This window comes from Hydractinia symbiolongicarpus, chromosome 8 (genome assembly GCF_029227915.1).
Source record: "Hydractinia symbiolongicarpus strain clone_291-10 chromosome 8, HSymV2.1, whole genome shotgun sequence".
NCBI lineage: Eukaryota > Metazoa > Cnidaria > Hydrozoa > Anthoathecata > Hydractiniidae > Hydractinia > Hydractinia symbiolongicarpus.
This window is the reverse complement of record NC_079882.1, coordinates 20,040,088-20,054,786: the sequence shown is the minus strand read 5'-3', so window position 1 is coordinate 20,054,786 and position 14,699 is coordinate 20,040,088. Positions and strand designations below refer to the sequence as shown.

At 34.8% G+C, this 14,699-nt stretch overlaps 1 protein-coding gene across 1 annotated transcript in view; it reads right to left on the bottom strand.

Annotated features, from left to right (window-relative positions):
• Positions 1 to 8,213: 8,213 nt before the first annotated feature.
• LOC130655954 (sushi, von Willebrand factor type A, EGF and pentraxin domain-containing protein 1-like) overlaps positions 8,214 to 14,699 on the bottom strand; it is a 36,007-nt gene continuing 29,521 nt past the window's right edge. Inside the window, exons 28-34 of the mRNA XM_057458778.1 lie at positions 13,203 to 13,379; positions 12,766 to 12,951; positions 11,711 to 11,887; positions 10,863 to 11,039; positions 9,995 to 10,168; positions 9,271 to 9,555; positions 8,214 to 8,605 (exon numbers count right to left, since the gene is read on the bottom strand). Of these exons, the coding sequence (XP_057314761.1) occupies positions 8,256 to 8,605; positions 9,271 to 9,555; positions 9,995 to 10,168; positions 10,863 to 11,039; positions 11,711 to 11,887; positions 12,766 to 12,951; positions 13,203 to 13,379 (1,526 nt within the window). The 3' untranslated portion in view covers positions 8,214 to 8,255. The remainder of the gene's footprint in view (positions 8,606 to 9,270; positions 9,556 to 9,994; positions 10,169 to 10,862; positions 11,040 to 11,710; positions 11,888 to 12,765; positions 12,952 to 13,202; positions 13,380 to 14,699) is intronic.

Here is a 14,699-nt window from a genome sequence, read left to right as displayed (position 1 = left end):
AGAGTGCGCATGTTTTTTAAAAAAGGAGGGAAAAGTTCGCGATAACGTGATAAAATAAGCTGGAGGGACCGGAAAAATAGTTTGACAAAGCGCAAGTTTGAGACAACGGAGTTCAAGATATAGAGCGTAATTTTTGCCTACAAGAGATTGCGATGACTGAAGGGTCCGAAAAAAACGCTTAAGGCAGCAAAAGTTCGAGTATCGAGCGCCTACTGTACCTTCTTTTTCAATTTGGATTGTTCATACAATTGAAATGGAACCTTGGTTGTAACAAAAACAACAACATAATAACTCCAACTCTTACACTTCTTCCTCAATATTGGACTTCAAGGTGTTGCGAGGTTCTGTAATCTTTAGCAATTTGAAGAATAGAAATGTTCACGTTCACGAAAGGTAAAAGGAGTAGAAAATATTCCTAATTCTAGCGCTTTATATGGTGTTATTAAATGCTGAATGCTTTCATAGACCTTGGAGGAGAGCCTCTGAACTTAGAAATTGTATCGTGCTGTCACTCAATTGAGTGGTGTGGTCAATTGCAAATAAGAGAGAATGAGTTAGGCAAAGATCAAACCTTTAAAATTCATTTTGAATTTCGCTCTGTCCTGTCAATTTTTTGTAATTAATTACAATTGCACCGCTTTATAGATTAAAATTCTTTGACTTTTCATTATTTTTAGCAAGTCAGCCTTAGGACCATCAGGCTAATTGGTGAGTATTAACAAAAAAAGGATTGTAATTAAAATTTTTGGCAACATTACCAATTTGAAAGTGAAGCCACACTATTATCGCGAACTAAAACGATGCAGGACTGACCCAAATGATAAAAACTGGTGACAATCGAATAATGATAGTAGATAGCTACTCCAGGTTGAAGTTAAAGGTTCTCGTTTGCACGGGATAATTTGCATACAAGATTGTCATGTTTTTATTATACACGTGTCATCAATCACGTCTCATTCGGCATTATTTCACTCGTGTGTGTGTTTGTTTATTTTTGCATTTCCACTGGAGATAAAATTACTCGCGTTGTAATTAACATTTTAATGTTGGTCATAAACGAAGGTTTTAGTGATGATTCATAGAACCTTTTTTCGGCGCTGGCGTCACCAGATGCAAATAAGTTAAAAATAGAAAGAAAAAAATCCCGTTCTGTTGAGGAATAATCAGTAATTCGATAGCCGTGAGATTAGCAAAACGATGTTGCCATGGTAATTATGTTTGTACTGTTTTAAAGAAATGCAGGACCTCAATTAAAAATTGTAATAAGTCGCTATAAATAGCTGTAACGCAAAAAAGTATATTTTTGGATAAACGCCACCTCAATTAGCCGCAAAATTTAACAAGGGTGAGAGTACAAAGAACAGCATATTAACTAAAAACAATCACACTAAAAATAAAAAAAGTTTTGTTCCGATAAACAAACGCTGATCATCAGGAGCGTGTGATTTATATATATACACACCAACCTTTACCTTGTGGAAGAATCCCGAGGGAACGCCCGTGTTTCATATTCCCCGGCGTATCCTTTCCTACCTTGCACCATAAAGAAATCAAATTTACTTAGATGGGGATATTACCAAGGTACTATAGATGCAATTATATTGGCCGTTTCAATTAAACTACACCCGGTTTTTCAATTAGCTCACAGACAGAAAACAAGTATAATTATAAGAGACTAGTTGTTAGCCCGTTGAAGAATCGCCGGTCCTAGAATTTTCGCATCTCATACGTATTTTCCGCGTCGGTATTTCGTGCTTTTTCGTGTACCTGTCAGCACGAAGTAATAAAATTACTTCGCTGGAGGTCCAATGTAAAGCTGCGTCGCAACCATTTTTAACTGACAGCGTACGGGTATTATTTATCTATATTATAATACCCATATACGTCTGTCTGTCTGTCTGTCTGTCACGCAAAATGGTAGCTTAGCTGCGCAGGTAGCGAGACGCTCACAATGCGGTGTAAAAAGGACGGGCGAACCTGTGGATTTTTCCACGGTCTAACGACTAGTTAATAGTAAACAATGATATACCTATAGCAACGATAAGAATTAAACCTTAGGGCCAGGATCAACATTTTTTAATCGAAGGCAACAAAAGATTGTTGCAGAATTTTTGCATCAAAATTTATCAGTGTTCTTTGTGTTTGTATGTACTAACAGCAATAAACTTATCCATGAAACTTAGTATTAGAGAAAATGACGTATTAGCCTGCTTCTTGACAAGGAAGACGAGGTTTAAAACACTAAAAGAAACGTTAAACCATGGTTTACGGCGAAACAAAAAAACCCTTGTGTCGTCTGTGCCCCCCCCCCTTCTCGAAACTGTCATGTTTATGTATATGAATGTGAAGGAACTTTCTTTACTATTTGATAAGAATGTTTGGCTAGAAGGAATTATTTTTACCTTATCTCTTAAACATTTTTTATATAAATATATCGAAATGAAACAGACTATAATATTGGGTTCTTAATCTCTTTCCCAGGGCCTCTGTGTAAATTGTTTTCTCAAACTCAAGATCCTGATTCCTAATAACTTAGTCGAGCACTTCTTCAACCACTTCCTTCTAAATCAAGAGAAACCAGATGGCAACAAATCTTATCTAATAATTTATTTCCTCTGTCGGTTTATAAAGATAGCTAAACGCGTGGGCTGATAGCTATTTAACAGTGCAGCCATTATTGTTTAATGCAATTTGGATTTTAACAACAATTGTGATACGTAAACCGTCTCAATTTAAAACACATTGTCTACTAGATTGGCCGCAAAATTTGATCAAATTGACACATTTTCTCCCTTTGATTAAATGGCCGCCTTGAAGTAATATTTACCCCGCTGTAACATAAAATAATCTTAAAAACCAGAAAACTACGCAATCCTCCTCTAAATTTTGATGACAAGTGACAGTGACAGAATTTATTATCTTGATATAATAAATGACTCACTTTTTGCCGATTAATTTGTTGAAAAATTAATGAAAAACGATTTTTTTCGAAGCCAACAGTTTTGAGATAATAATTCGTCCTTTTCTAAGACAATTTTAACTCAAAATTTTAACTGAATAGTCAGAAAAGAAACGAAAATTTGGCCACCTCTTACCACTATTCTTACTAGTACGGCGACTACTATTACCTCCAGCAGGAATTCAAGGTCAAGAAGAAGCCCTTCGAAGGAAGCTAATTCAGAGGAAATACAAAAACATACATTTTTAGCCTTGTCTATGCGTGACTTAACTTTTGAATGAATTAAAGAAGAATATAATATCTCTTTCTAATTTTTTTTCTTGCAGGGGAATAAACACATAATCACACGGTTCCAATGTTAATTAAGATATTTTCGTCTTCGTAATTTTGGTCTTGCTTTACGGAAGGGAGTAGACTTTTCGATCTATAATGTTCCTTTCTTTGAAATACTTATAAATATTTAGTGTACAGTAGACTCCCGGTAACTCGAACACCGGTTAATTCGAAACTTTTATTAGCTCGAACTGTTTTCTACGGTCCCTTGGACATTTCTTAATACTTCCTTATAAAAACTACTTGTTAACTCGAACCCCAGATAACTCAGAAATTTCAAAAAAGTTGTTCTTAATTGGTTCTATTTACAAAGGAGCCAAAATGTTCCTTTTGATGACAATATGATAAAATAGAATGATGTTAAATTTGCTGAAAGTTTAAATCTTACAAATTGTAAAGTGTCAGATGGATGGCTTAGATTAGAAAATAAATACATCTTGCACGTAACAAAATTTACTTCCTTACAAGTTACAGTCCTGTTTTAAATTATAAGTCCACCATACACTTTTGCCCTTAACTCGCCTTAACTCAAACTAATATGTCATTTTTGTCTAAGTTCGAATTAACGGGAACTTCGCTTAAGTCGAACATTCGTTAAGTCGAACTGTTGCCTCCGGTCCCTTGTTCGAGTTACCGGGAGTTAACTGTATATATAACAGATTAATACCTTAATAACAAAAACATGGAAAAAGAAGTTATTTTTACACCCCTCTTAACAAAGGGATATTTTTCAATGCTCCTGAGCCTGTTTCTAGTTAAAGAAATATACAGTTAAGTAAGAATTAATCGAAGTTTGGTTAATCAAGGTACAGATTAACTAGACAATGTAGTGTAACAAAAACAGAAAAAGCTTACCGCTATTACAGGGATCAAAGTAGCCATGTACAGGGATCACCAAACCAATAAGCAACCAAAACACTTTTGACAACATGATTTTGTAAAACAATCTCTTTGAAGTTTTATATCACAGTGCGTACAATACAGTGGTTGGAATTGTTTCTTGTTTCAAATGTTATTCCTTATCTTTTTTTCTAAATTGGAATTACGTGGCTGTCAAAATATTTTATTAATGTAATGTCGAGAAGCGTGAATGACGAGGAAACATTATCACATTGAAATAATAAATAGAAAATAGTCATTGTCACCAACTCTAATTACTTCATTAAAAAATCGTAACTTTAAAAACTAAATTCGATAGAAAACAGTTAAAAGGGCGATTCTAAAGTGCTAAATAAGTCTCCTTCGCTATTCCATTTACCCGCGGACCCCCCACGAACAGGAATTACCTTTATTCATATACCCATAATCATTATGTCGTTCAAATAGCTTTCGATATTTAGAGTAATATATGGCAAAAGAAAGGACGGAAAACATCGTAAAAAAGCTCATAATTTTTTATTAATGATCGCCGGGTGTCATCATGGTACTGCTAATAAAAGATAAATATTGCGTCGTTATGGTTACGTCCTATCAACCCATGTTGGTGCAGTAAATAAACCCTTACATCATGGTGAAATATACATAACAATTATTATGGCATAATTGCTTTGTCGTTGTGTCCCGCATCGGTGTTTCTATTGGAGAGATAAAAATAAAAGGATGGCTTGTAGAAGACGTTGGATTAGTAATTTATTTAGACCTAATAGTCGCCACGGCAGTTAACTGAAGTACTAAATGGATCCTTCTCCAAGGGAGTATAAGTCGCTTCACCAGCCGCAATTCTCCATCAGAAACCTGTTCGGGTCATCAGTTCTGTTTGAGTGAACATCGGTTTCCTAAAAAACGTTCTAAAGGCGCGTTTCCACTTTTAACGAAACCGGCCAAATCTATTGACGTTGAACGTTGCTAACATAGGATTATTACCTGCTTTAAATTGATTGATATCAATCGATTCATTCCATTTAAACGTTTTTGTTTAAATGAAAACCCGCTATAAAAATTTCGCTTTCGATCACGCGACTTCTATCTAGATAAACCGTAACATATCGCCTATAGAATTTCCACCAGCGATTTTAATCTGCCACCATTTTAAAAATAAAGTAAAGGTAAGGCTTTGTAACGCTATATGTTATATGTTTGTCCGCCCATTAAAAATATGAAGTTTATATTTCCATTGACTTCGTCCTGGTTTTGTTCGAAATAAACATAAATATGGCAATGTTTTGTTAACAAGTTTTTCTAAAATTAAAAACATATTTTCTTTTTAAAACCAGAAACGATTTCAATCCATCCCATATAGTATGTTATACAGATCTTTATAAAGAACCGAACAGACAAACTTGCATAAAAATTTTATTATCTTGAAGTTCAACTCGTGTTCCATGATTACAGGTCATCGTTCAAACCAACACATCAGCAAAGACAAGTTTCTTAGGTTGCATAATAAACAGACAGGAAGTCAAAACTTAGTCACAAAAAATATGATTGAAGAAGAACATAAGAAAATAAAATTAGTATCGGTAAATAGTAAACTTCATACTTGATTGAAAGAGTAACCACACGCAAATAATCTTCTACTGGATAAATCAAACCAAAACACAAAATATTTCTTAAGCCTAGTTAAAGACTGGGCACTACTATAAAACGGAAATTTAAAAGTCTTACCTTTGTAATATAATTAGTGCTATTGCCAACTTTGATTGAACATTGAACAAGAACGGGAAATGAATATTGTGAAACTGGTTATAGAGCGCTAATATGTGGTATATATGATATCGGGAAGCAAGATTTAGTATATGCGCGCTATTTCATGCTTTATAACTACGCATCGTTGATTAAGAAAAGACATTAGTTGCCATGACACTGAAGCATGCGCATTAAAATCAAACATGGTGTGTTTAATCAGTTATGCTTCATTTAATCCAATTTATATCAGTGATACTCTTCCTCTCAAGTAACTGTGTATTTGTACTATTTTTTCATTTTTTTCACTGTTATTTAAAACAAAAAGTACCATTTTCCTGTTTATGCGCCATTATGGTTTACAAATTTAAAAAATTATTTTAACAACACAGTTAGCAAATGTTGCAAAAATACTATTTTGTTATTTCAGTCATCCCCTACTTGAATTTAGAAATATTATTAACAGTTTAAAATCTACTTTAAACACTGTTTATAGGTTTATTGTCATAGCAACCAGACCACGTTAAGAAGGCTTTAGGAGTCTGTCTCGAAGGATTACGACGAACTGTGAAACAACGGATTTAGGCTAGTTTAAAATAAGATTGTGTTTGGGCATTGTGTTTGTAAGAAAACCCACTCCCGAATAAACGTTCCAGTAAACGCTCAGGGCAAATTCAAGATGTCCATTAACGCCCGTGCTCAAATGAACGCCCATGCTCATATACGTCCAGTGTAGAAATTTAATAAAACTTCCAGAACCGTTTGTTTAAATCAGAAAATTTAAATTAACTTGTAATTAATCAATTCTTACTGAGAGTCTGGGCGCTTTTTTGAGATTCTAGGAGGGCGCCCATTAGAGCGGGCGGCAATTTGAGAAGACGGCTCATTAAATTTATTACACAGCATTATGATTCCCGCGGATATAATTTGAAGAGAATGAAAACAAGAAAGTCCCAGAAAATCGAAATATAAAAAAAGAAGAACAGTTTTGAATGAAAATTGGAATAAGCTTTCCTAATAATCATCTCTGGATGCGCAGGGGGGTGGGCGCTTCCCAACAAGACAGACGCTTATTCAAGCAAAGCGATTACTGGATGGGTGGCTTAATCAAAAAAGTAGTACATACAGTATTAACATTTTGTGTAAAATGTTTGTCTACACAACTACGTAACAAGGGAATATAACTGCAACCTGTTTTCCATTGCTTTTTTAAAAAGTTTTTACTATGCATAAAAATATATACTTGTAACTAATGCCCCTTTCTGGATTAACGCCCAGGTTAATGCATCAATACTTAAATAAATAAATGGACGATTAACATCGGTTATTTATTTATGGCATTCCTTAAAACGTGCAACATTGTCCCTAGGTTCTTGTGGCCCCTAAGCCGTTGGTTACGCAGTGGCTAACAAGTGGCCGCTATTAACTTCATTAACAAGGCAAAATACCCTGGGAACGCGAACGAGGTTGTGAAACATGTTACTAGATAAAAAGTAAAAGCATGTACGCGTGAAAATTGTGATAATATTGTTGACCTATCAAGCATCTCATGTGACTTCGTGATAAAAATTTATAAACATGCTTTGGTCTGATATCTATTTTGACCTCGTTGGAATGTGATTAAGGTCGAGTTATTTTTATGATGTCACAATGCAAAGAACACCAACGTCTGTTGTTACCGAATAAAAATATGTTGTCATATATGTTGAGTTAAAATTCCAATGCTGGATGTATTGAGAACATGTTAACCTTACGTATACTGAGATGGGTGAATGGTTTTTTACCACTAAACCACTTAGCTTATTAGAAATCGTAAGATATCGGGCTTAAACTTTCTAATTATTAAGGTTTTGGCAACTTTTCAGTTAAAAAGAATTTTAAAGGGTTCATGAAAATCACCCTCGAAATTGGAAAAAATATATTACAAAGCTTAGTTAGTTGAAACCATTACCAAAATTGCTGACTTCAGCATATTCTTATCCTCCCTAAATCTTTTTTTTAGGCAATAAGGGGCCCGTTAAGTTAGCGGCCACTGAAAAATAAAAATAAATAATAATTTTGAAAAAATATTAAGCATATTTAATGGCAATTTTTTTAAAACTTATTCAGCACCAGTATAACTCAAATAAGCGCGCATATTGACTTAAATAAGGGCCCAAGCGCCCAGGACGCTTAATCGAGTACATACGTTACCTGTTTCTTGTCACTTCAAACTCCATTGATGAATGTCAGAAAGGGACGCTAAGAACTGGCACACGGTTAGCAAAAATGAAGTCTCTTAAAAAAAGAAAAGAAATAGTTTGCCATCTTATTTTATCTTATAACATTACTTTGCACGTGATTACACCCTAGGTTCGTATAAACTGTAAAGTGCTTGAAATCCACGTTCAGAATATGTCGAATCTGATCGAAAATGTATCCAATACCATCGATCGGCCCAGTCTTTATTCAACCATGGAACGACGTCACGGTAATAATTATAAAGCAAAATCGCGGTGTTTTCGAACGGGCCTTCTGTTACTGTAACAAAGTCAACATTTCTACGCTGCAACAGAAAATCTGTAAAGCGCAATTGTATTCGATTGTATGGTCGATGAATCGTCCAATAACAGTCCAGGTTGTGAGGGTATGGATTCGGATAATTGGGACTAGTAATAACACCATTCTTGTTACTTAACAAACCACCACAAGCTAAGATTAAGAAGATAAACACATTTTAAAATGGACATCAGCGTTGAGCACGTTTGATTTAAAGAGCATTGTGGCTCGTTTGCATTTGACTGAAATTCCCGCTATAGCCCAAAAAGCTCACGAGATTTGTTTTTGGTTAGCGCATGCGCGCTTTGAAAAATATAGAGGTTTTATCCAAGTGCGCATGCGCTCACAAAAAAGCTTGTGGGACTTTTGCGCTGTAGCGAGAAATGCAGTCAAATGGAGACGACCCTTTAGTTAATAATCAAATGGAAACGACCCTTCAGTAATATCACGAGCAGTTAAAGAAAACCAGGACCATATTATTTATAGTTTTGGTATTCTTAAAACACGGCTAATTACTTGTTTTTTCCACTATTTTTATATTAAGAAAAATATATATTGACAGCTAGTACAAAAGAAATTTCTAGGATTTTCCAGGTGCTGGCCAATCTCTTTTCGCTTTTTTGATATCAAAGCGGTCCTGGGTACGAGGCTTGAAGCTGGCTACGCTGTAAGAATGATTCTACTTTGTATAATCAATGAGAGTGCGTTGTTTCATTTCGTTTATTATTTTTTTGTTAACATAACCCAACGATAATAAACTTCTGATGAGTAGCTCGCAATATCAACAATGTGAAATAAAACAATGAACAAAAACATACTTGATTCACCAAAGTTGAAACTGACAAAACCATTCGCTATGATACGCATAAAATGTCCATTTGACGTCAAAGGGCGTGGTCGCAATTCTTTTGTAAACGTCACATAGGGATCGTAACTTTGTCCATCATAAACTTCAATTTTGTCTTCGTTGCCAACATTGAAGGTTGTGAATGAAATAGTGACTTTTTTACCCTGCGTGACTTGAATAAGCCAGTGGCAAACATCGTGACCGTGGCATGTTAACCTGCCGGACTTTTGACGAATGTGTCCTCCGTTTTGACCAACTATAAAATTTTTTTTTATATTTTTCTTTATTTCAAATCCTCCTCACAATCACAATAAGACCATACAGGAAAAGGTGGAAAAAATTACATTATTTACGTAGGAGACATAAAATAAAATGCAGCTGAAATTGAAAACACATTATGTGCAGTTCTAGGTAAATTAGAAGAAAAAATTAGTGTACATTTTTATTCAAAAAGAACCTAAATTTCGCTGGAATTAATTTTCGCGAATGTCGCGAATAGCGAGTTTTCCATTAATTTTCGTGGCTAATAATTTTCGCGAAATTGACAAAAACTGAAGAAACTATGTCGGCGAGTAAGGTACTTCATTATTGTATGCTGTACATAAGCTATTTAAAGTAAGCTTCACTTTGCTGCTTAAAAAATGTCCTCATTTAAAAATTTTTAAAAAAGACCAAATAACAAATAACATGCTTACGTCTGCATGACGCTGCTTTTCCTGACCACTTCCCGTTAACTTGACAAATCCTTTCTCTAGAGCCACTTAGAAGATAACCAGGTTCACAGAAATATTTCACTTTCGATAAATATGTGGTAGTGGTGATGTGTCTTTTTCCATGCGACGGAACACCAGGATCCTGACAGTCGACGACTGGAAAATGAAAACAAAAACAGTTTTTTATATATTTTAAAATGCTTTCAGCAATAAAACAAAAACAAAACAAAAATTCAGTTAATAGTAAAGTGTAGAATGAAGCAAAAAAATTTAGCCATACTACAAAGGAAGGATTAACAACAATGCAATAGTTCGTACCATGACATCACTCATCCAACTACTTTAATCGGAGAAACTTTTGCGACTCCGAAAACTTGCGAAATGTTTTGGATGAATTTTCGGAAAATCCATAAATTAAATTTTTTTTCGCGATATGTGAAATGGGGACGTTTACGCAAAAACCTCTCGCGATTCGTCATTTCCAAAAACTTAAATTGCTCGCTAAAAAAATATGTTTTAAACGAACTGCCCACAGAGAATGGACATAAAGAAAGAACAATTTTTTTTGTGAAAAAACGTTTCAAAAGACTTCTTATTGAAACCATTTTTTTACTCGAATCGACGATTATAAAAAGTTTTGTGCTGAATAAAATTTCGCTTATGGCAAAGTTTTGAGAAAAAGGCCTAAAATAGCAAAACTTTCTTCGATTAGTAACAAATACAAACCAAAACAAATCAGCAGAGAGTAGGAATATAACACAGTCATACCGAACTGAGAAAGACATGTGCGGTATCTTTTAACCACAATCATTAAATTTAACACGTCGAAGTTTATTTAGTAATAACCTACTAGTGCAGGAAGTGTCGGCTCCAGACCATTGGTAGTTAGATTGACATTCTCGGAAGGCATCGCCGCCAGTTATATAACCCTCGTTGCATTTAATGAATGCTGTATTCTTTACGTTGAAAACATTATTTGAGTAAAGGGTGGCATACTTTGGAACAGGGGGAGTGCAACATGATTTACCTAAAAAAACATTATACTATGAATAAGAAATTGTAAGTTATGATTCATTTATATATTAACTAAAAGAGTAAACCATTTTAAAAAAAAACATGCTCGGTCTGTCGCGTGTTTATCACGCAATGCTGGAGATTTTTAAGTTCTGTCCTTTTTTTGTCGCAAAACTGTACACGAGTTTTGCACGACAAAAAACCAACGACAATAACGAAAACAGCACCAATTGGTTACTCCAAACTAAAAAAACATGGCGAATTTTAAACATGCCTTAAATGGGAAGGAATTTGGGAGGGGATAAAATTTGGTGGAATAAGCGAAATTCAATTTTGCGGATAACAAAAATATTAAATTTGACAGGAATCTAATTTAGCCAAGAGCAAAATAAATAATTTTGGCAGGAACTCAACATTTGGTTTGAAACAAAAACATTTTCTTTTTTTATCTTTCCTATTCGATGAGGCAACAGCATTATGTTTCCAATAACAACCATAAACTCGTGTAATTTGACGAGAATTTATTTTGACGGACGGCAAAAAAATTAATTGTGGCGAATTTTCGTCAATTCCGCCAAACTTTTTCCTGTACATAAGTGAAGGTTTATGTCTGAAAGGTAACACGAGATATTTTTTTTACATTGTGCACACCTAGAAAAAATAATTCCGTACAAATTAGCTTACTTTTACACGTGGGAGAGTCTCCTGACCATTTTCCATTAGCTTGACATCTTCGAATGGCGTTTCCTTCCAAGCACTGACCAGCAGGGCAAGTGTACTTCGCAAGGGCGTTATAATCTAAGCCGTTCGTGTATGACACGAAGGCATTGCCTTTGTTGTCGACCTTTCCACACGAAATAACTAAACAACAACAACGTATAGTGTCACCTCAGCTATATCTGGAAAATCGCAAAATAAAGTAAACTAATTTTTTCATTTATTATGCCACGATAAACGCAGAATTCATTGCGGCTGCTAATGTTGTTGCTACTGTTCTGCGAGTCGTACTAAATTTTATTTTCACTTTAACCTTTTCACTACGTGTGATCTTCAAGGTGGGTCGTCTTGGTTACCAGTTTAGAAAGCTATATCTAGTGACTTTGGGACACTCTAGATCGCTTTATCTAAATGTGGACTAAATCTTCTGCAAGGTTAACTCGTTCTGAGCCCACCCTACCCACATGTGACGCCTCGTGACACTGCAAAACTTGTGGAATAATTTTTTTCGAAAATGAACGCTTTTCCCGTACTTTAAGGATTAACTATATTTACGACAAGCCAAGATTTATTTCATACAAAAAAATTCGGACTTCAAATTTTCGGACGTTTTTATTTTCGGACCTTAAATTTTCGGACGTCTTTTCAGCCTAATTTCGTACGAATTTCAGACGTTAGCTTAATTTTTGTAAAGCTCCAAATTACTGAGAGAGACATCAAAATTCTTAAAATTTTGAAGCAACCGAGAAAACTATGAACCAATATAGATATTAAAGTTAAAAATAAAGTTTGGCGAAACACAGTGGTTTGAAAAATTGCAGACGCTTGAAAATTCGGACGCAAAAAATTTCGGACATTATTAAACTTAGACTTAAAGTCCGAAAATAAAAACGTTCGAAATTCTTTGTATTTAATGTATTACATTACACTTGCCTTAAACGGATAGCTTTTTTTTTACTTTTCTGTATATTAGAATTATATCTTACTTTCCAACGCAATATTTATCAACAGACGACACTCACTTTTGCATTGCATTTGTACTGAGTTTCCTCCAGTCCATTGTCCATTACTTCCACACTTTCGAAATTGCAGATCCGATCGCACCAAATAATATCCACGATTGCATTCAACTCGCACAACGCTTCCAGTTTGAGTTCCAAATCCTAGCAGATTTCCATTCACAACAGTAAATCGTGGACACACTTGCACTAAAAATAGAAGAGAATTCAAATAGTCCATTTCAACAGAAGCAACATGGAAACATCTTAAGCAAACTACAAAATATTTTAGAATGTTTTTCACTTGAACTAGGAACGGCATAGTTCTTTCAGACCACATGTTTATGAACTAAGACCCATTCTTCTACTAGAGGATTTCTGTAACTAAACCAGCTGCTCACACCATACACCTACTTATAGGCGTGATGTCAATACAGTGGACAAACCACGTACATACTTACCCACGCAAACAGGTTGCGTTCCAGACCATGTCGAATCTCCTGTACAAGTTCTTACCGAGGAACCTATCATTTTAAAGCCCGAGTTACACTGGAAATGAACGTTCGCATTGTAGCGGTGGCCACCATTTGATCGTATACGGCCGTTTTCGGGCGCCAAGAGCGATACACATTGAACAGCTATAAAAAAATGTGTTAATCAAATTATAAGGTACTGTTACATGAGTTCAAATGCACAAAATTGAAACTCAAATTAGCCCAGACGGAGGAGACATATGTATATGAAGGAGGAGACATATACATGCAGACGATAAAGCATAGCGCAAGACAATCCAGCTAGAGCGGATGTTGTTAAGAAATAATATAAATTAATTTAGAAAGCCTCAGTTATGCGACATATCTCATCAAATCTCCATAACTTTACAAATTTGTCAGTGCTAATATCATTTCTAAATGTTGTGTCATAGCTAATTTTGACATTCTCGATTTTTTTTACAGACTACTTTGGCAGTGGAAAGTACTTTGAATCTAATTTATAGGTTAGAAATATTTTTAACTCAATAAAAAATATGACGAATAGCGGTGTTGTGATTCAACAAAATATCAAAATTTGTGCAATATTTTTTCGGAAAGGTATTTTCACATTTTATAAAGTAGGGTTTTAGAATATGGTACATAATTTAATTTTCTTTGCGCATTCTTCTGTTAGAAAAAACATGAATGGATCACGTATAATAAAAAGTATTCTACAATTGTGCTGCAGGGTCACGACCATAAATTTTTCAACGCGCACACAAAAAACCGATACGCGTGCACACAAAAAACCGATACGCGTGCACACAAAAAACCGATACGCGCGCACACAAAAAACCGATACGCGCGCACACAAAAAACCGATACGCGCGCATACAAAAAATCGATACGCGCGCATACAAAAAATCGATACGCGAGAATTCTTTTTCTTATGGTAAGTTACTGGCATTTTTTGGTTACTTTTTTAAACAAATTACATAATATTATTATAGCCGATGATATAAGATATAAAAAAAGCTGTTGTTCTGTTATTCCATTTTCAAAATATTCTCGTTTTGGATACATATAATATTCTCAATCAAGTAAAAGAACTTTCCAGAATCAATAACAATTATTCTTAAGTTTTTTTTGTCAAACTATTAAACCATTTTTAAATCCTACATTCCAACAAACCATATTGTAAGCCAGTAAAAAATCGTCATTTCTTCTGTATGATTTTCTATGCAAAAAACAGACCAGACAACTGAAAAGTACTGACCCACGATCTTTACTTGCAGTGTTCGCCTCTCCAAAATGATTTCGCGCGTGAAAAAATTCCGCACTCAGATATAATTGTGCGTGTACATTACAAAGTGCACGGATGATTTTTATTTCATTCGCGCGTATAAAAAAGGCGTGTGCGTACTAGAAAACTGCGGTCGTAGCAATGAACCGGCAGGGCCATCGTTGTTAGCTTTTAATGCCTTA